We start from the raw sequence: 21,475 nt of genomic DNA on the forward strand, positions 1-21,475 counted from the left end.
ACCATTCCTGCTTCATTTAGAGTTCCTAAAATAATCGATCAAGATTTTAAAAACTCCCATGTAATTGTAACCCCTCTGTACAGTATTTTCACAATAAAAAAAAGATTTTAAAAACTGTTCAGATTATGCAGCTAAGATTTAGCCTGTAATTCCTTAAGTAAACTATGTAAGTGAGCAGGAGTTATTAAGAAAACTGGAATTAAGTATATAGATGGTTCAGTTACTCAGTATTCAAGCTGCTATTTACACAAAAGGCAAATGGCCTTCTAATACTGCCTAGGAATTTAGAAGGCTAAGTATTTCAACATATTTGAAGGCTTTTTAAAACCAAATATTTCTACCTGGGTAGACTTCACAGGAGAGACTAACTTTCTAACCATGTGACTTAAGGAATCTTCAGATCATATTTTCCTCATATAAGAAATAAAGATACAAGTCCAGTAAGCACTGTTATGAAATGACTTAATTTTCTAATTCACATATTAAAATCAACTTATTTGTTCTAGTCATATAAAACTTTTCTTTAAAGCTTGAAATTTCAAAATACTTCTGTAACATGTGAAATCAGAAAACAGAACAACATAATTATTAAAAACAGGGCCAAATATTAAAGGGAAAACCCCTCTGTAAAGAGAACTGGCCAGTAGTCAGCCTAAGCATTTTCCATCCTTGATAAAAAGCAAAAGATCATTTTTCTCTCTCACTCAAGTTTACCAAGCTGGCAGCTTTGCAGTTTACCACAAACTTTAATCAAGGCCACAGACAACCTTGAGGCTTATCATCAACTGCTGAGTTAGTCAGAAGCTTATAATAAAAATCATTTCTGTAAAATAAGATTACTCCTACCCAAGGTTATGTTTTGACTTCTATAATACAAGGGTATGTTTTGACTTTCTATAAACACATATCAATAGTGTCAATAGCATTGATAATATCAGTCAAGCTGACCAACTCAAGATTGTTTTGCCTATGCTCTTGTGACAGGGCTATGTTTTGTTTCTGTAACCTTGCTTGTTTGCTTTGGTAAATATCACCTATGTGAAACCTCTTCCTATAAAAATCCTCCATGAAAAGCAATCCTAGCTACTCAGGAGGCTAAGATCTGAGGATCACAGTTCAAAGCCAGCCTGGGCAGGAAAGTCTATGAGACTCTTATCTCCAATAAACCACTAGGAAACCATAAGTGGCACTGTGGCTCAAGCGGTAGAGTACTAGCCTTGAGCTGAAAAGCACAGGGATAGCACCCAAGCCCAGAATTCAAGCCCCACAACCAACCCAAAAAAAAGGAAAAGCAAACAGGACTGTTCTCCAAAGCTCTACAAGCTGGAGACAGTCACTACATGGCTAATAAAGGGCTTCCAGCCAGTTTGAGTGCTGGTGACTCCTTTTGCCGATTGTGGGTTTGAGTCTCACCAGCCCTGGGAATTGGGATACATCACTTCAAACAGACTAACAAAAACAAAAGTGTAAAGATAACTATAATCATAAATATCACTAGACAGTTTTAAAGTAAAGATAACCCTAGATTGGGCTAGAACAAGGACACAATAGTAAAGAAACATATATATATATACAACACACAGATACAAAGAATATATATGTCATTCTATCTTGATGGAAAGTTAGCTGTAGGTCATCCCAAGTAACCTAAAAGAGGTGAATAGAGGACCCAAGTATAAGCTCAGGCAGGAAGTTAAGAAGCCCCATCTCAAAAATGAGCAGTGCAAAAATGGCCCAAGAGTACCTAGTATGTAGCAAGGCCTAAGCTTGTTACTATGTTAGTTACTATGTCACTAGCAAAAAACAAGAATACCATAGAATATCATACTTTGCTAAAACATGAGAAATGAAATTTTTTACATTATCAGTCTTTTGTATCTTTAGTAATGTTATTGTAAGGTGAGATCATAGAGTACATATGAACATTTTTTCACTTAATATCCATCCCTAACACAAACTTTACATCATTGTAAGTTCTTATATTGGCTTCACCACTCTAGATCAAGTTACTACTGTCTTTTGCCTTGGCTGCTTTCAGTAGCCTTCTAAATGCAAAAAGCATCCACCCAGTACGGGTCCCTCTAAACTATCAATAAGATACTATCAGTGCTCTATTTTCAAGAAAACCTAAACATGGTCCATCACTATCCATCTTGCCCTCTTGAGATCTGACTGTGAGTCTGATCAGTCTATTTGCTATCACTTCTGGCCCTGCTTGTAGCTACTTGTACTTGTTAACAGGGTCTAGCACTGCTCTATTTGGAAAACTTTTCTTCAAGATAGTCACACATGGCTCACTCTCCTACTTCCCTGGGGCTCTCTTCAACAGTCATTTTCTTCAGAGAGAAATTTAAAAGCTAATTTTTAAAAGTTACCTATATTACTACTCTATATTATTACTGAGCTTAAAAATACAATGTCAGGGGGGCTGGGAAGGTAGCTCAGTGATAGAGCGCTTGCCTTCCATGCATGAGGCCCTGGGTTCGATTCCTCAGCACCACATAAGCAAAAAGAAAAAAAGCTGGGAGTGGCACTGTGGCTCAAGTAGGTAGAGCACTAGCATTAAGCTGAAGAGCTGAGGGACAGTGCCCAGGCCCAGAGTTCAGGCCCCACGACCGGACCCAAAAAAAAAAAAAAAATACAATGTCAGGGCTGGGAAGGTGGCTCAGTGGTAGAGTTCTTGCCTCGCATGCATGACACCCTAGGTTCAATTCCTCAGCACCACATAAGCAGAAAAATGCAGGAAGTGGCGCTGTGGCTCAAGTGTAAGGTGCTAGCCTTGAGCTGAAGAGCTGAGGGACAGCACCCAGGCCCATAGTGCAGCCCTCATGACTGACAAAAAATAAATAAATAAAAAATACAATGTCATTATCTAATAGTATATTTTGTTTGCCTCATTAACTTGAGTCAGTATACTTTTTATCTGCTGTCTTCTGAGAAATCAAATTTTTATACAAAAAAAATTTTTAAGCCAAACAAAACTACTACAAAAGAAGCTCCCAACAGACCCACCCAGGATAAAGATGAAAACAAAGAAAAGCAATTTTAAGAGTCAAATTCATTGTGGTAAGTAGATGTTCTCTCTACTTGAAACCTCTTATTTTCTCACTGCAACAAATGTCTGTTCACAAATTAATTTTTATATTTATTTATTTATTTATTTTTTGTCGTGGGGCTTGAACTCTGGGCCTGGGCACTCTCCCTGCACTCTTCAGCTCAAGGCAAGTTCTCTACCACTTGAGCCACAGCACCACTTCTGGCCTTTTCTATTTATGTGGTGCTAGGAATTGAACCCAGGGCCTCATGCATGCAAGGCAAACACTCTACCACTGAGCCATCTTCCCAGTCCCACAAATTAATTTTTATTACGATATCTCTAGCCAATACCCAAGTTTAAATAGTCAGTTTGCTCTGCATTCATTCTAAAACTATCTTCAATAATGTGAAAATTCTATCCTTTGAGAGACATATACATATGTATATACATGTATATAACAAAGTAAGAACTTGATCAGTTATTTGAAGATGAGGGTTATAGCAGATTCACAACTGACAAAGGTAAAAACAAACCAGTGCCTGCTGACAAAAATGTATGTGTATGCATGTGAGCATGCAATAGAGCCCTGCTGAACACTATCAAGAAATAATCTATGAAGCTATTAAATGACAGAAAAACCTTAAATGCCTATTACTAAGTGAAAGAAACAAGTCTGAAAAAGATTGTGTGCTATGTGACATTCTGGAAAAGGCAAAATTATGGAGACACCAAAAATTAGAAGCTGGGGACAGAGGGATGAACAGGCTAGGCAGAACACAGGAATCTCAGGGCAGTGAAAGTCTCTTATATCAGTTTACAAGGATAGGTACATGCCATATATATATATATTTGTCAAAGCTCATGAAACATGTTAACACCATTAGTGAACCTTCTAATGTAAATTATCATCTTGAGTGATGATATATCAGTCTAAGTTCACTGACTGTAACAACTGTAATATTCTGGTAAAAGGTATTGACAGAGAGGCTATGAGGTAGAAAGTACGTAGAAACTTTGTATTTTATATGAACCTAGAATTACTCTAAAACTCTAGATAAAGAATGAAATTTTGGGGCTGGGAAGGTGACTCAGTGGTAGAGCACTTGCCTTGCATGCCTGAGGCCCTGGGTTCGATTCCTCAGCAAAAAGAAAAAAGCCGGAAGTGGTGCTGTGGCTCAAGTGGTAGCCTTGAGCTGAAGAGCTGAGGACAGAGCCCAGGCCCAGAGTTCAGCCCCCACAACCGGACCCCCCAAAAAAAGAATGAAATTTTGGTGCATTCTATGACATGGAAGAACATGAAACACAAAAGGTAAAGTACCATATGCTTCCATTTATATCAAATAACTAGAGTAAGCAAACTGTGGTTACCAAGGAATGAAGGACAGAAGTATGGCAGTTACTGAGTACAGAGCTCCAGTTTAGAATGATGGGAGAGTTTTGGAAATGCCTGGTAGTGATGGCTGCACAAAAAGGTACAAGCACCTAATGCTACTGCACAGTACCACCTACAAAGTTAATGTCTCCCTTCTTTACCTGTTGTATCTTGGCACAAATGTCACTTAATTGGGGCAGTATAGAACCCTCCACTTCTCAAAGAAAGATCAGAACATGCTCTTTACTATATACTCTATTTTTTTTTTAATTACATACTCTTACACTGCCCTCTTATTTTATTGAACACAGTGTGCATTTAGAAGTTTTACTACTCTAGGGCTGGGATGTAGCTCAGTGGCAAAGCGCTTGCTTAGCGAGTGCAACATCTTGGGTTCGATCCCCAGTACCAAAAAAGACAAAAAAATATACAGTTAAAAAAAAAACCCAAACAAACAAAAAAAAGTTTTACTACTCTATATAAAATCATATGGAGGAATATGATCTCTTATTTCTTCTCAGCTTCCCACTCACCCTCTACATTCTACTTTGTAATCCTAGGCCAAGGACTGTGTATCACATCTTTTTCTCTTTGAAGCTAGCTTCTTATCAATAAAGGAGTCAGAATGTTATTTCTTTGCTAGCCCTGGTTTCCGTTTCCTAATGCTGCCAATACCAACCTATATCTCTTTTACAGGCAACTAGCTATTCATTCTAGTAATCACTGTGATTTCAGCTTGCAGTTTTTCTGACAGAGCTAGTACACCATACCACTAAGAAAATACCAGAAATAGCCAGCCAGAACTTCTTCTGCAGAATTCTGCACCCAACCTGACAGAGCCTTCTCCACTGAGGTCCACACATGAATCTGGGCTCAACAGTATCCTTTTCTCAGGTCAAAAATTCAACTCCCTTCCCCCAAGCTTCTTCCCTTTTTTTCAGTTCTAGAGATATTACTTGCTTCCTTCAGTTGCAACCTCCATACCTTATTGTTACCTTGTATCTTTCCAGTTTAATACTTACGGTGAAATAATTTATATTAAACTCTATTAAAAATCAGTGATAGAGCTAGGTGCGGGTGGCTCACACCTGTAATCCTAGCTACTCAGGAGGCTGAGATCTGAGAATCGTGGTTCAAAGCCAGCCTGGGCAGAAAAGTCCATGAGACTCTTATCTCCAATAAACCACTAGAAAAACCAGAAGTGGCACTGTGGTTCAAGTGGTAGAGCGCTCACCTTGAGCTGAAGAACTGAGGGACAATGCCCAAGCCCCACGACTAACCAAAAAAAAAACATCAGTGATAAGAGTTTTTATCTCCTACAGGACTCTAACAAGGTTGTTAACAATGTAAATTTTTAAATCAGTACAAGAACAAGGAGTACATCTTAAGGTACTTATTTTTTAAAATACCCTACTTATAATAAAAATCAAAACAAGAACTTAATGAATTAAAGTTTCATATAATAACAGCCTTATGTCTTCTGGGCATACCCCTTGAACCATAGTCAAGGGACCTCAATGCTTCTCCAGTTCAGCCTCTTTAATATATTTAAGAAACTTCTTGTAGACTTTAAGTTCCCTTTCAAGTGTTTATTCATTTGGGTACAACTATACTGTTCTAGTTTGTACATGCTTGTCAAGTTTTATTATGTAATGTGTTCTAACATTTATCTTTTCCCAACTGAAGTAAATATTTTAAATACTTGCCAGGATTATTTCTTTAATCTTCCCATCTTCTAATCCATCTCTTTCTGCTTTGCTCTAATTATCCCTTTTTCTTTAGGATAATACTATTTTTACTCTCTATTTATAAGTGAGAGCATTTATTCCAGATGACCTTAAAAATACTCAGCTTTAACAATTACATACTGTTTCATTTAAATAAGCTACCCTCAGCAACTTTTATTCAATTCATATTTATATAATACATTCATCAAGCACAAGATACTACAAACTTTTTTTCAATTCTTAAAAATTGTTACTCCTAAGGCTCAAAATAACTTGATTAAAATCTAGTTTCAAACACTTGATAATATAGAAAGTATGAGATTAAGGCTAATTATTTTCTAAGAGTTTCAGACTATACAGCTTTACAAGTGAATACAACGAAAATTATTCACAATACCTCTTATTTGTATCTTTCCTTCGATGCTTGGTTATTTCTTTTAAAGTATATGGAAAACTACTCATAAAATGGTGTTTGAAATCATCTAGGTAATTCTTTCGAAGCCATGACTCCTATTGAAGTAAATATTAAGATTAGAAGATCCATGAGGAAAAAAATGCAAAATAACTAATAGCACTGTAAGCAGAAGCTCAGTATTGTCAATATTCAACTATTATCATTGTTCCATTTATGATAGTTCTTCTAACAAATCAACAAGAAATGTTAAGGTCAACAAGAAATGTTAAGCTATCTTTTTATCCACAGATCCTTTCTATGTTTTGTTTTTGCTTTTCTTACATATATCTGCTACTTAAGAGGAAAAATAAGAGTAAGTAAGATTGCACAAATTCTGATTTTGGAACACTAATATAGTATTTGTAATATACATAAGAAAGTCTTCCAGTTTATGTTAATATTTAAACCACAGCTCTATTCCCCAGCAATTTCATTATTATCTATTAAAGGTATCTAACACTTTAAAAAAGAAATGGAGCACTTACTTCAAATGCTTGAGCAATACTGGCAAATTTAACATTCTTGCCTACATGAAACAGTCTGAATTCTAGAAAGAACAATTATTTCCAGGGTAATCAACCATTCCTTTCTAGCAGGGTTTCCTAGGATGTAGGAAGAACTTTAGATACTAAAACAGCTGTTGACTAGAACTCAGCTGTTTCTTCTTAATATCCTTTACTGAGTTTTTCTTTCTGACTTCCAAACGTTTAGATTACCCAATTTTAAATCCCTACATCTGCCTGGGTTCAATTCTAAATACAAATATATATTTAACATATCCTCTGAACTTTTAAGAGGCACTTTAAAATCTACCATGCATAAAACCAAAATCTTCCTACCAGTAAGTGACTTGAACAGTATGCCATTATCCTTGACTTCTTTTTCCTTCATTATGTATGCCAACGGTACTGCTGGCTTTACCAGGACCCTGCTACATTTCACAGTTTCAACCACTGGTTATTATTCTAATTTGAGCCACCATCATTCCTACCTAAGATCTCTGTTTCTCTTCTCACCCTTGAAAGTTAAATCCACACAGAATCATCTTTTTTTAAAAAACCAGACCTGGGGCTCAAACTCTAGGCCTGGGCACTGTCCCTGAGCTTCTTTTTGCTCAAGGTTAGCACTCTACCACTTGAGCCACGGCGTCCCTTCTGGTTTTTTCTGTTTATGTGATACTGAGGAATGGAACCTAGGGCTTCATGCATACTAGGCGAGCACTCTAACACTAAGCCAAATTCCCAACCCATAGAGTTAACTTTTATGGGTGACAATGTTGTCACACTTTGTATTGATATACTGTTTTGTAGAATGGGAAATTTAAAAAATGAAAAAAATATGTGTTTACAAAAGGAAACTATTAAATCATTATGATTTTTTATTAATAAGTTTTTTATTGTGAAAATACCATAGAGGGGTTACAATTAAATGAGCAAGGTAATGAGTACATTTCTTATCAAGCATTGTTGCTTCCTCCTTTGTTTCCCCTTCCCATCCCTGCCCCTCCCCCACCCGGCGCCAAAGTTGGTTTTTCAACATAACGTCTTATACATCACTGTTGCAATGGGTCCATCTGTATCCCTACTTAAACAACTTGTTTTTTCCCTTCCCCTCCCCCAAATTATACCAACATCAAATACAGTGAAAACAGGGGTTATACCGTGGGGGAGGGACAGACAAAGCAACAAAAAAATCATCTTATAAATGTTAGAAACAATAGCAAGAAAGAAAAACCATGAGTCCTTATCTTGGGGTTCATTTTGCCTAAGATCAACTTATCTGACCGTTTCTGCTTATTTCAGACATACATTAGTTATTGCAAATAAGGGAAACTATGGGAGCTATGTTTCTTTGGGCCTGGCTTACTTCATTTAATATAATTTTTTCCAATAAGAGTCTTTTAAAATGTAAATCATGCTTCAAAATGATGCCAAAAACATTAAAAAATGGGTACATATATGTATAGGACAGCACTAGTCATCCACTCAATGATTGTTGCTACAGATAATAGTTAGCACATAGAGCCGGGCGCTGGTGGCTCACGCCTGTAATCCTAGCTACTCAGGAGGCTGAGATCTGAGGATCGTGGTTCAAAGCCAGCCCGGGCAGGAAAGACCGTGAGACTCCTATCTCCAATAAACCACCAGAAAACCGGAAGTGGCACTGTAGCTCAAGTGGTAGAGTACTCGCCTTGAGCTGGAGAGCTGAGGGACAGCGCCCAGGCCCAGAGTTCAAGCCCCACGACCGACAAAAAAAAAAAAAAAATAGTTAGCACATAGGAGTTCATTACTGTTCTCTTTTGTAAATTTTCATACTAAAGTAAAATAAGTAAAAAGTTGATCCTCTGATCAAAACCCTTATTACCATTAGTTTAGAATCAAACTTCTGCAAGGGTGCAGGTGGTTCATGCCTGTAATCCTAGCTACTCAGGAGGCTGAGATCTGAAGATCCCAGTTCAAAGCCAGACAAGTAGGAAAAGTCTGTGAGACTCTTACCTCCAGTTAACTACAGAAAAGGCAGAAGTGGTACTCAAGTGGCTAGTCTTAAGCTAAAGAAGCTTAGGTACCACGCCCAGGTCCAGAGTTCAAAACCCATGACTAGGGGGGAAAAAAAAGAATCAAACTTCCCTTATTAGGAAACAGAGTCTCACTAAGATTCATCAGCCACCACTCCTTTATCTTCCATCATTTTCTCAGTAGTTTGTCTCTTGGGTCTCGGATATACCAATCTGATTCTCACCTAAGTACTTTTTGCACACGCTATTCCAGTGGCAAAAAATGTGCTTGCTACAGACTTGCTCCTCCACTTTACTTTCTCCCTAGAATACTTCCTGAGAGCCTACCATTCTGTTCTCTAAGTGCCAATCATTCTGTTCTTGCTCCTTACCTGTTTCCTCCATACTCTCTCTTACACCCTAATTTCATTTTTATTTTTAGAACTGATATTAGTTATTTGTTTACTATCATCTCATGAGAACAAGCACCTTGAAAACAGACACCTTATCAATAATGCTCATCTTGGTATCTCCAGAACCTAGCATAACAGTATTCCAAAAGCCTATTCATCACTGAAGCATTGCATTATCATCTGTGCTATCCAACACAGTAGTCACTAAGAACATGCACCTAACTGAGCACTTAAAAAACATGACTAGTTGGGCTGGGAAGGTGGCTCAGTGGTAGAGCACTTGCCTTGCATGCATGAGGCCCTGGGTTCGATTCCCCAGCACCACATATGCAAAAAGAAAAATAGCTGGAAGTGGCACTGTGGCTCAAGTCACAGAGCACTAGCCTTGAGCTGAAGAGCTGAGGGACAGCGCCCAGGCCCAGAGTTCAGGCCCAACGACCAGACCCCAAAAAAAAAAAGACTAGTGTTCAATTGCCAGCACACCCAGAAAGTGGCCATGAAGCAAGAATTTAATTTTAAGCTGTAATTAATGTAGTCCTGTATACAGATGCCCAATAAATCTGAGTAAATGCCTTACTGTATCCAACTACTTACAAACCAGAATTCTCATGAAAAAGGATCACAACAATAGAATATAGAAAAAGAAAGCCCTCATTAAAAACACAAAAATTTTTGTGCTGAGTAATTATTATACTGGCCCTGATGCTATTAATACAGGCTTCTAAAAAACAAAGGTATAACTAAGGACACACAGAATACATTAAGCAACTTTGTTAAGGATTGTAGTATTCAATTAATGTCCTAAGATATAATGTACCTTGAGATTTCTTTTCAAGGCAAGGATCAAATTTTCAAATTACTATAGTTTAAAAAAAAAAAAAACACTTGAGGGTTGGGAAGGTGGCTCAGTTGTAGAGTGCTTGCCTCGCATGCATGAGGCCCTGGGTTTGATTCCTCAACACCACATAAACAGAAAAAGCCAGAAGTGATGCTGTGGCTCAAGTGGTAGAGCGCTAGCCTTGAGCTGAAGAGCTGAAAAGCTGAGAGGGACAGTACCCAGGTCCAGAGTTCAAGTCCCCCATTCGACAATAAAACTGCGCATAATTGCTCATGCCTATAATCCTAGCAACTCAGGAAGCAGAGATCAAAAAGACTGCCATCTGAGACCAGCTGGAAAAATAAAGTGCGCAACAAACAAGCCAGAGACAATGTTACAATTCACCCTGTGTTGCCACTGTGTGCTTAAAGGACAAGGAAGGCCATTTTGTTCTTCATAAACATTAAGCAGTTACATAGGTCAAGCAATTTTAGTAAATATATGACAAGGAGTAGTGGGAATGGTAAGAAAATCAGTTAAAAAGTTCTTTCATGGCTGGGCACCAGTGGCTCAAGCCTATAATCCTAGCTACTCAAAGAGGCTGAGATGTAAGGATCACAGTTCCCAGCCTGCCTGGGCTGTGAAGACTTTTTTCTTTTTGTCAGTTACGGGGCTTGAACTCTGGGCTTGCTTGGGTGTTATCCCTCCAGCTCTTCAGCTCAAGGTGAGCTCTCTACTGACACAGTGTTACTTCCTACTTCCGAGGTTTTCTAGTGGTTTACTGGGTAAGAGTCTCAAGGCCTTTCCTGCCCTACAGGCTTTGAACAATGATCCTCAGATCTCAGCCTCCTGAGTAGCTAGGATTACAGGCTCTGTGAGACTATTATCTCCAAATAACTACCAGAAAACTGGAAGTGGCGCCGAGGAACAGGTAGCAGAGCACTGGCCTTGAGCTGAAGAGCTCAGGGACAGCACCCAGGCCCAGAGTTCAAGCCCCACAACTGACCAAAAAAAAGAAGAAAAAAAAATGCTCTCTCATGCCATTTTATTTATTTTATTTATTTTTTATTTTTTCGGTCTGTCGTGGGGCTTGAACTCTGGGCCTGGGTGCCTGGGTACTGTCCCTGAGCTCTTCAGCTCAAGGCGAGCTCTCTACCACTGCCAGGGCTGGCTTTGAACCACGGTCCTCAGATCTCAGACTTCTGACTAGCTAGGCGTGAGCTATGGGCACCCAACTACACACACTATTTCTATTTGAATTAATCCCCTCATTTAAGCTTTATGCAATATTTCAATTTAGTATTCTTGTCTGTAAGTCTTAAACTTAATCCCATGTTAATGAAATGCCAATAAACAGCCATAACAGACTAATACAAAATAGGTCTAAAGCATATAGTTCTAGATATTAATACAAAGTTAAAGTGGCATTTATATCCTTCAGGTATAGTATATGATCCCAAACTTGTATATTTTGTACTTTGATCCTATAACTCTATCTAAATCAAATACTACTACTAAAATACAAACAAGGGGCTGGGAAGGTGGTTCAGTGGTAGAGCGCTTGCCTTGCATGCCTGAGACCCTGGGTTCGATTCCTCATCACCACATAAGCAAAAAGAAAAAAGCCAGAAGTGGCACTGTGGCTCAAGTGGTAGAGCGCTAACCTTGAGCTGAAGAGCTGAGGGACAGCGCCCAGGCCCAGAGTTCAGGCCCCACCGGACCCAAAAAAAAAAATAAAATAAAATACAAACAAAAGTTTGTTGGTGTTCATATGTAACTAAATTCCAAAGAAACGGAACTTTTGTTACTAAGCTCTCTATAAAGACTGTATTAAGGCAACTATAAGAAGCTAGTAGGCGATTGAGACCTGAGGATCATGGTTTGAAGCAGCCAGAGCAGGAAAGTCTGTGAGACTTATCTCCAATTAACGAACAGAAAATCAGAAGTAGTGTTGCAGAGCACTGGCCTTGAGCAAAAAATCTCAAGGACAGCTCCAAGGCCCTGAGTCCAAGCCCCACAACAGACAAAAAAAAAAAAAAAGGACTGGTATTGAGTTAATGTATATGACATTTTCTTTCTTTCTTAGCCTTTCACATGAAAATACAGTAGCCCAATTTGGGAAGGTTCTCCCATGTTAGTGGAAAATATCCTAAACCAAAAATACATACAATGCACCTAATATACTAAAGCTTAGCCTAGCCTGCCTCAAATGTGTTCAGCATATTTGTAGTAGTCTCCAATTTTGCAATATTATCTCACCAAAGTCTACTTTATAATAAAGTATTAAATATATCAAGTAATTTATTCCATACCATATTGAAGGTGAAAAAATCACAATTACTGTACTGTACTGTTGCACTACACAGTAGAAAAAAATTTGTCAAGCCACCTTAACTCAGCAACTCTCTGAACTGTTCCAAGATTGAAGATATTGTTTTGTTTTGTTTTTTACTGTCAGAAGCCTATATTACAAATCAACTACTTTCTCAGTGTCATACTCTGTAGTCCTAATCTATAATCAGCTTTTTTCCCCTTTTTGCAGTGAATCTTAAAAGGCTTAAATTGGTAATTAATAAAATGTCATCCCATTTTTTTTTGGGGGGGGGGGGGTCCGGTCGTGGGGCCTGAACTCTGGGCCTGGGCACTGTCCCTCAGCTCTTCAGCTCAAGGCTAGAGCTCTACCACGTGAGCCACAATGCCACTTCTGGCTTTTTTCTTTTTGCTTATGTGGTGCTGAGGAATTGAACCCAGGGCCTCATGCATGCAAGGCAAGTGCTCTACCACTGAGCCACCTTCGCAGCCCAATAAGCAACTTTTTAAATCTTACTTATAGATAAGTAATGGGGCTGATAGAATAAGTACTTAGAACACATATACATACATTAGTGTGGGAACCCTACAGCAATTATGGGGACTGTAAGTGGCTGCAGGAAATTTGACCAGTGTGGGAGTGTGAATACCAGTGGAAAACCCCGGATGTACGGTTGTTTACACTATGTCTAAGTAAAAACACAGGATTATGAGTGTCTGACCTTTCTGCAGAGTCCCTATGTGGACTTATCTTAAAGCTTTCCAATTTCTTGTTGTATACCTCTTGAAATGAGCCCTTTTGTTTACTTTCCCGTAACTCCCTAAAGAAGTATCCAGTCAATCTGAACTTACAGAAGTGGAGGTTGCGGGAGACATTTTGGTTACTCTGTGATTATCTGTGGTTACTTAAAGGACGTGGGCATTTCTTCATCTGTTGTCCCAGAATCTGCAGATGGGAACTGACACCTTAGTACAATTCCATACTTTTCAAAATTATCTAATATTGTTTAATTTATTCTTAAGTTTTTTGCAGCATACTGACTCATCGAAAACTTTCACCTAGAATAAAGACTAAATAAAACAAAAATACCTGCCTTCTATTTTTTGTTTACAAGCAACTGTATTCATACCTGCCAGCTATCTTCCTTGAAAGAATTCTTCTGTAGATGAGATGCTTCAAGCTTTAAAGTAGTGCTCTTGCAGGTGCCTTTTTAAAGTGTATTACCATATTGATTTAGCACTAACTTAATCTCACAGCTTGATTTTCCTCAGCTGCACAGCAAATGTACAATGAACACTATATACTATTATTCACTCTGAGGCCCTTTTCTGCTACACCTACCAACATGGCACAAATGAGGAAAAGACTGTTTAATAAGCAACTTTTTTTTGGGGGGGGGGGGGGTGGGAGGACGGTCCGGTCGTGGGGCCTGAAATCTGGGCCTGGGCACTGTCCCTCAGCTTTCAGCTCAAGGCTAACGCTCTACCATGTGAGCCACAATGCCACTTCTGGCTTTTTTCTTTTTGCTTATGTGGTGCTGAGGAATCGAACCCAGGGCCTCATGCATGCAAGGCAAGCACTCTACCAATGAGCCACCTTCGCAGCCCAATAAGCAACTTTTTAAATCTTATGTTCCAACAAAATCTGCCGTAATACATTTTTAACACTACTGTAAATTGTAATTAATTCAAAAAATAGAATCCAGCAAATTTTCTGCATTTCACCAAGAAAGTTAAATATATAAAAGACCTATCAGTGCTCACCAATTTATGTGTTTCATCATGTTGTTTTGAGAGTTTCCACAGAAGGGAAATAATATTAAGGACCTGCTGCATAACCTGTAGAGGTTCTCGCTCTATACCATTTCCAACAGAAGTGGCAAACTGTGGAGGCACAGCTTCAATCCAGCATTCAATTAGCAATGGGATTATTATTTCAATAAACCCTTTCAGGCTTTCAGAAGATGTCAGGCTTTCATCCACATTGCCTAGTCCTCCAATTAAGTACCTGATAAGGAAAAAAGAAAAGAGAAAATTAGTAATTTAAAAAATGCGCTGTCCTTTTGATTAAATTTTAAATATAAAATAGCAATAAAATAAAGCACCTTGAACTAGTAATTATATTGATCAAGGCTAGTAGGAAAAACATAATTCTAAAACGGCAAAGCCAACAGAGATTAAGTTTTATTTCTCATTAAGCTTTGCAACAAAGCATCAATAAATATATTTTCAAATGATTCCTCCCATAAAAGTCATGAAATAAAATGAAACTATGAAAGTTATGAAAGACAATTGGTTATCTTCCCACCATTAGCCATCAATGGCCAGCAGTTAGAATTCAATATAGGAAAACTGAGTGTGGACATAACTGAAATCCTTCTTACCGTAGCCTGAACTGTGAACTGACATTTGGCTGTGAACCCCCATTTTCATAAACCTGGATGTGCTGCTGGTCGTTGGCAAGTTCCTTCCAGTTGATAAAAATGGAGTTGCTAGTGGCATGGGGATTTTCTTTGTGTTCCTGAAGTCCTTCACTTTCTCTCAACCTACTGGATCCATCTGCCAAGGCCTGAAGGAATTTACCAAGTCTCACTAAGACTTTCAGCCTCCACTGCTGAGAAGTGAGTCTCCGATTAGGATTTACAGAGAGCATCCAGGACTGAGATCTGTCTCTATTTACCAGTCCTTTTGACAGCTGCTGATGAGAAATAAGTTCTACAAAATTCTTAAGCAATATGCTGCTACGTCCAGTAATTAGAGCTGGGTACTGTTCCAGCAGAATGTCCAAAACTTTTAAAGAGTCCTCCTGAATTCCTTCAGTAATGTGAGTCATTGCACTAGAGAGATGGGCACTTACCAAAGGAAAAAATGGAGAAATTTGTTCAGCTCGTATTTTGGGGGCCAGGAATTGAAGAAGTTGAACTGCTGCTAATCGTACATTAGCATCTTTATCTGTAAATACAGCAGTCACTTCACTTAATATGTTTGAAAGGTGTGCATCAATTATAAATGGGTATTGAGACAAAAGGTCTTTAAGTCCAAGAAGAGCACTTTGTTTAACCCCAGGATTATAGTGATGCATCTGTGACAGCAGATCCTATAAATAAAAATACAGATTTTGAGATGTAAATATATATCATTTTCAAATAAAGATGCTAACTAAAACTATTCTAGTAACTGACACTCCTTGGACAAAGTATATGAATAAGTACTTTTTAAATTGTTTTATCCTAAAAATATTTTTAGCATAATAAAAAGTTTATCAGTTAAATTTTTTTTTGTTGGTTGTGGGGGCTTGAACTCTGGGCCTGAGCACTGTCCTTGAGCTCTTCAGCTGAAGGCTAGTGTTCTACCATTTGAGCCACAGCGCTACTCCCCGTTTTCTGGTGGATAACTAGAGATAAGAGTCTCACAGACTTTACTGCCAGCCTGGCTCTGAACCAGGATCCTCAGATCTCAGCCTCCTGAGTAGCTAGGATTACAGGTGTGAGCTACCAGTGCCTAGCTTAATCAGTTCATTTTTATACACTCCAAATTTAACAAGCCTCTTCTGCTCATTTTAAATGATTTTCCTTAAGGAATGTTGATTTTTATTCAGAGGATGCCAATAAACAACTTGATTCATAGAATAATTTATGCAACCCTTTTAAACATGTAACTTCAGATATGCTGTTATTATTTATTCATCAGAGCTAAAAGGCAAGACTCGAAAGTTTTTATCTTAAGACTTGTACGCAAATGACATCATCATAGCATTATTACTAAGAGCCATGAGTAATTAACAATATATGACACAACTGCAATGTAGGTACAGCTTGACAATATAAAGAAATAATGTTTTGATATAATCTACAAGATGGATGAACATCAAAACTATATACACAGAAAGTAGGTTAGTAGTGGCTATCTCAGCATGGGAGGAAAGAATGAAAAGTAACTTCAAGTGGGTATGGGTTTTTTTTCTAGAGTAACAAAAAATGTTCTAATATTACATAGTGGCCTAACTGAATTTTGTAAAAACCATGGAAATGTATAATTAATTTATTTTTTTTTGAGGGGGTCTGGTCGTGGGGCCTGAACTCTGGGCCTGGGCGCAGTCCCTCAGCTCTTTAGCTCAAGGCTAGCGCTCTACTACTTGAGCCACAGCACCACTTCCGTCTTCTTTCTTTTTGCTTACGTGGTGCTGAGGAATCGAACCCAGGGTCTCTTGCATGCAAGGCAAGTGCTCTACCACTGAGCCACCTTCCCAGCCCCGGAAATGTATATTTTAGATGAGTGAATTTTATCATGGGTAAACTATATACCAATAAAACTGTTGAACTTTTATGCAAAATTATTGCTCAGACTTAAAGCATTTGCAGCTTGAGCATTCCTAATTCAAAAATCCAGAATCCAGAATCCATAATGCTACTAAATCTGAAACTCTTTTGAGTAGCATAACACATGTGGGAAATTCTACACCTGACCTCACATGATGCATAGCCATCAAAAACAAACACACTAAAAATATCATATAAAATTTCAAGTTATGGGCTGGGAAGGTGGCTCAGTGGTAGAGCACTTGCCTTGCAAGCTCGAGGCCCTGGGTTCGATTCATCAGCACGACATAAGAAAAAAGCCGGAAGTGGCGCTGTGGCTCAAGTGGTAGAGCGCTAGCCTTGAGCTGAAGAGCTGAGGGACAGCGCCTAGGCCCAGAGTTCAGGACCCACGACCAGACCCAAAAAAAAAAAAAAAAATTTCAAGTTATATGTATTAAGTGTATATGACACATGAACTTTGTGTTTAGATTTCAGTCCTTTCCACAAGATAGCATATAATGCATATGCAAATGCCCTCAAATCTAAAATCAAAAACTCTTCTGATTCTAAACATTTTGAAGAAGGGTTACTCAATCTATGGTATAATACATGATAAACTGTGGTACACAGGTTCAAAAATGAATACAGCCAGGTACCAGTGGCTCACACTTGTAATCCTAGCTACTCAGAAGGCTGAGATCTGAGAATCAGTTTAAAGTCAGCTTGGGCAGAAAAACATGAGACTCTTATCAAAAATTAACCACTAAAAATCAGGAAGTAGAGCCATAACACAAATAGCAGAGTGTCAGTCTTTAGCAAAAGGCTAATGGACAGTGCCCCAGCCCTGAGAACAAACCCCAGTACTGACATTAAAAAAAAAAAAAAAGGTTCTTAACTACTTACCAAAAACTTGATACCCCAAGAAATAAGAGTACAAGGCCAACCTGAACTATTCAACAATTTCTAGGCCATGATAAAAAAAAAAAAAAACACCTGTCTCAAACAATCAATAAGTTGACACACATTAACTTTAACAGAAAGTTAAAACTACAAATTTTTTTCAGGTGAAATATGTTAGATCACCAAATGAATACACTAAGGAGAAATCACTATGAGTTTCACTTAGCAATATTTTCTGAAAGCACATTTTCTGCAAGTTCCAAGATCAGATGAAAAGGGTAACAGATAAACCCAAAGTCCTCTATCCATAAACCCTGTGACCATAGACAAAACATAAAACAACTTTTCTTTTTTCTTTTTTGCCAGTTATGGGTCCTGAACTCTGGGCCTGGGCGCTGTCCCTCAGCTCTTCAGCTCAAGGCTAATGTTCTACCATTTGAGCCACAGTGCCACTTCCGGCTTTTAAAACAACTTTTCACAAAAAGATTCAACGTGACTTCAAAGAAAATCCTACTTTATCAATGCAAGACTTATAATTTACCTTTATGTTAAGTTTTCTATTGTTTGTTGGAAGTATTCTATCTTCTTTGAGTTGTTCAGGCAGATGTATTGTCTTTGTTCTAAAGTTTGTAGCAGTAGCATTTTCTAATTTGGGCTTCTTTTTACCAACTTTTAGTTTCACTTTTTGAAAATCATCTTGGCGTTTTCTTTTTTTAGTCATGATTGAGAGCTGCATCAAAAGGAATAAATTTTAAAAGAATAAACACAAGGCTAAATGACAGAAGACTAAAAACATTTTCCAACATAACTATTACTCTAACACTTGGAGCATTACTGGTATCATAGTCAACAATGATTATGCCAAAGGACCAAACTATTAGATAAAAAAAATACTGTTATGTGCAAAAAAAATTAGTAAAGAAATACTATAAAAGCCAGTAACAAGTACAGCAGAAGTCTTGTCACTGGCTTTGCAAGGCTTTTAAGTTGTGTCACATTTTGTAAGTAAGGGTACTAAATAAACACTTTTGAAATGATTCCTTCTCTGTTCATAGGAAAGCAGCATAGACTTGCTGTATCTGTTGGGAAGCTCTTGGCCCTTCAGAGGCCTCAAAGTAGTTTTAACCAAATAAAGGTGAAAAATGAATACTATTGTTTAATGTAGCTGATGATTAGTAAAAGCTTTATGAAACAAAGCTGGGTGCTTGAAAAATAGGCAAGATTTAGGTATGTAGCAAAAAGACAATGGGCTTTTTTTTTGTTGTTGATCCTGGGAGCTTAACTCTGGGCCTGGGCACGGTCCCTCAGCTCTTAAGCTCAAGGCTAGCTCCTACCACTTGACCCACAGCGCCACTTCCGGCTTTTTTCTGCTTCTGGGGTGCCTCATGCATGTGAGGCAAGCACCCTACCACTGAGCCAACTTCCCAACCCACCAATGGGCATTTTTTGAGCAAGGAAAAACTCTTAAGGTCAGGAAAGCCTGGAACAACAGAAATGAAGTCACTAGCATTTTCAACATCTGGCAAAATTTAGACAAGATCCAAAAGGAAAATGCATCCCTTCAAAGATGAAAGGCATCAAGCTGGGGTGATGAGCTCAAAAGCTCAGGGACAGCACACAGGCCATGAGTTCAAGTTCCACCACTGACAAAAGAAAAAAGAAAGGCATTATAAAAGGAAATACAATGTAATAAAAGTATAAGAAACAAAGATTATGGGGCTGGGAAGGTGGCTCAGTGGTAGAGCGCTTGCCTTACATGCATGAGGCCCTGGGTTCGATTCCTCAGCACCACATAAGCAAAAAGAAAAAAAGCCGGAAGTGGCACTGTGGCTCAAGTGGTAGAGCGCTAGCCTTGAGCTGAAGAGCTGAGGGACTGCGCCCAAGTCGAGTTCAGGCCCCACAACTGGACCCAAAAAAAAAAAAGAAACAAACAAGCAAAGATTAGCTAAGCCATTATGATGATAAGTAACTCTACCATAACTATGTCACAAATTCCAATTTATAAAAATCTTTAACCTATGTCTCCTACCCATTTGTACACCACTATTATTTAAGGCTTTCAATTGTAACCAAGAATACTCAACAGCTTCTTCACTGATATCTCTGCTTTATCTCTAGCCTACTCTTTTGTTTTATTTTGTTTTTTGGGGGGGAGGGTTGAACTCTGGGCATGGACACTGTCCCTCACCTCTTCAGCTCAAGGCTAGTGCTATACCACTTGAGCCACAGCACCATTTCCAGTTTTCTGGTGGTTTACTGGAGATAAAGAGTCTCAAGGACTTTCCTGCCCAGGCTGGCTTTGAACCATGATTCTCAGATCTCAGCCTCCTAAGCAGCTAGGATTACAGGCATGAGCCACTAGCTTCTGGCTAGCCTATTCTTTAGTTGACTAGCCACAACCACCAGACAGCTTGTTCTAACAACATTGTCTGACAGAGGCTCAGAGCTTTCAGTTGTTCTACTCATAAAAATTTAAAATTCCTTACCCTGACAAATTAAGTATTCTACCATGGCCCTAACCATCTTCTCACAGAGGAACTTCAATTTAAAACCTAGCTTCCTCCATCTGGAAACAGTTCAACTCTTCCTTCATGAAGCCTTTTCCACATGACAGAAATAATGAAGCCAGGCAACATGGCTCATACCTTGTAATCTAGCTACTTGGGAGGATAAGATTAGTGGGACTGCAGTTCAAAGCCAGGCTGGCCAAAAAGCTCATGAGAGCCTATCTCAACAGATAAAAAGCTGAGAGTGGTGGTATACACCTCTCATCCTAACTAGGAAGTTCTAGGAGGTTTAAGTGGCAGTTACATGTAAGCAAGATCCTATTCAGAAAACACTAATGCAAAGAGAGCTGGTGACATGGCTCAAGTGGTAAAATGCCTGCCTGTCAAGTGAAAAGCCAAGAATTCAAAGCTTAGTACTTCTTATTTTTTTTTGTCGGTCATGGGGCCTGAACTCGGCCTGGGCGCTGTCCCTCAGCTCTTCAGCTCAAGGCTAGCACTCTACCATTTGAGACACAGAAGCGCCACTTCTGGCTTTTTCTGCTAATGTGGTGCTGAGGAATCGAACCCAGGGCCTCATGAATGCAAGGCAAACACTCTACCACTGAGCCACCTTCCCAGCCCAAATCCTAGTACTTTATACAAAATACTAACACTTCATCTGGGAATATTTTTTTGAAGATAAAAAGGAAAAGTACTGCAAGATTTCAAAAAAAAAAAAAAAAAACAGCTGGCCACCTGTGGCTCACAATTATAATCCTAAATACTCAGGAGGCTGAGATCTGAGGATCTTGCCCAGGCAAGAAAGTCCATTAGACTCTTATCTACAATTAACTATCAAAAAAAGTCAGAACTGAAGCTATCACTCAAGTGGCAGAGCACTAGCCTTGAGCACAAAAGTCCAGAGACAATTCCCAGACCTCAAGCCTCAGAACCAGCACAAAAATAGTCACATGACTGCAGGATTTTACTACCTTAGAACCCTTGAGCTAGGATGTGGTTATACAATTTAAAAGTTGATTCTAAACCCAGCATATTGGCACGTTCCTACAGTCTCTGCTATGCATAAGTCTGAGGCAAGAAGACAGAGTGACCCCTGAAGTTGAGCTGGGCAACACAGCAAAATTTCATTTGGGGGCAGAAAGGGAG

The 21,475-nt window shown here is 38.7% G+C and overlaps 1 protein-coding gene across 2 annotated transcripts in view; it reads right to left on the minus strand.

The window, feature by feature from the left end:
- Tex10 (testis expressed 10) overlaps nucleotides 1-21,475 on the minus strand; it is a 43,719-nt gene that overhangs the window by 19,908 nt on the left and 2,336 nt on the right. Inside the window, exons 2-6 of one of the 2 annotated variants that reach the window (XM_042695303.1) lie at nucleotides 18,364-18,552; nucleotides 15,482-15,721; nucleotides 15,009-15,193; nucleotides 14,389-14,632; nucleotides 6,534-6,646 (exon numbers count right to left, since the gene is read on the minus strand). In XM_042695303.1, the coding sequence (XP_042551237.1) occupies nucleotides 6,534-6,646; nucleotides 14,389-14,632; nucleotides 15,009-15,193; nucleotides 15,482-15,721; nucleotides 18,364-18,543 (962 nt within the window). In that variant the 5' untranslated portion in view covers nucleotides 18,544-18,552. Of the gene's footprint in view, nucleotides 1-6,533; nucleotides 6,647-14,388; nucleotides 14,633-15,008; nucleotides 15,722-18,363; nucleotides 18,553-21,475 lie in introns of both variants that reach the window. The other variant, XM_042695298.1, reaches the window with a different exon arrangement.

This window comes from Dipodomys spectabilis, unplaced genomic scaffold, assembly GCF_019054845.1.
Source record: "Dipodomys spectabilis isolate Male_0828 unplaced genomic scaffold, ASM1905484v1 ptg000006l, whole genome shotgun sequence".
In the NCBI taxonomy this organism is placed as follows: domain Eukaryota; kingdom Metazoa; phylum Chordata; class Mammalia; order Rodentia; family Heteromyidae; genus Dipodomys; species Dipodomys spectabilis.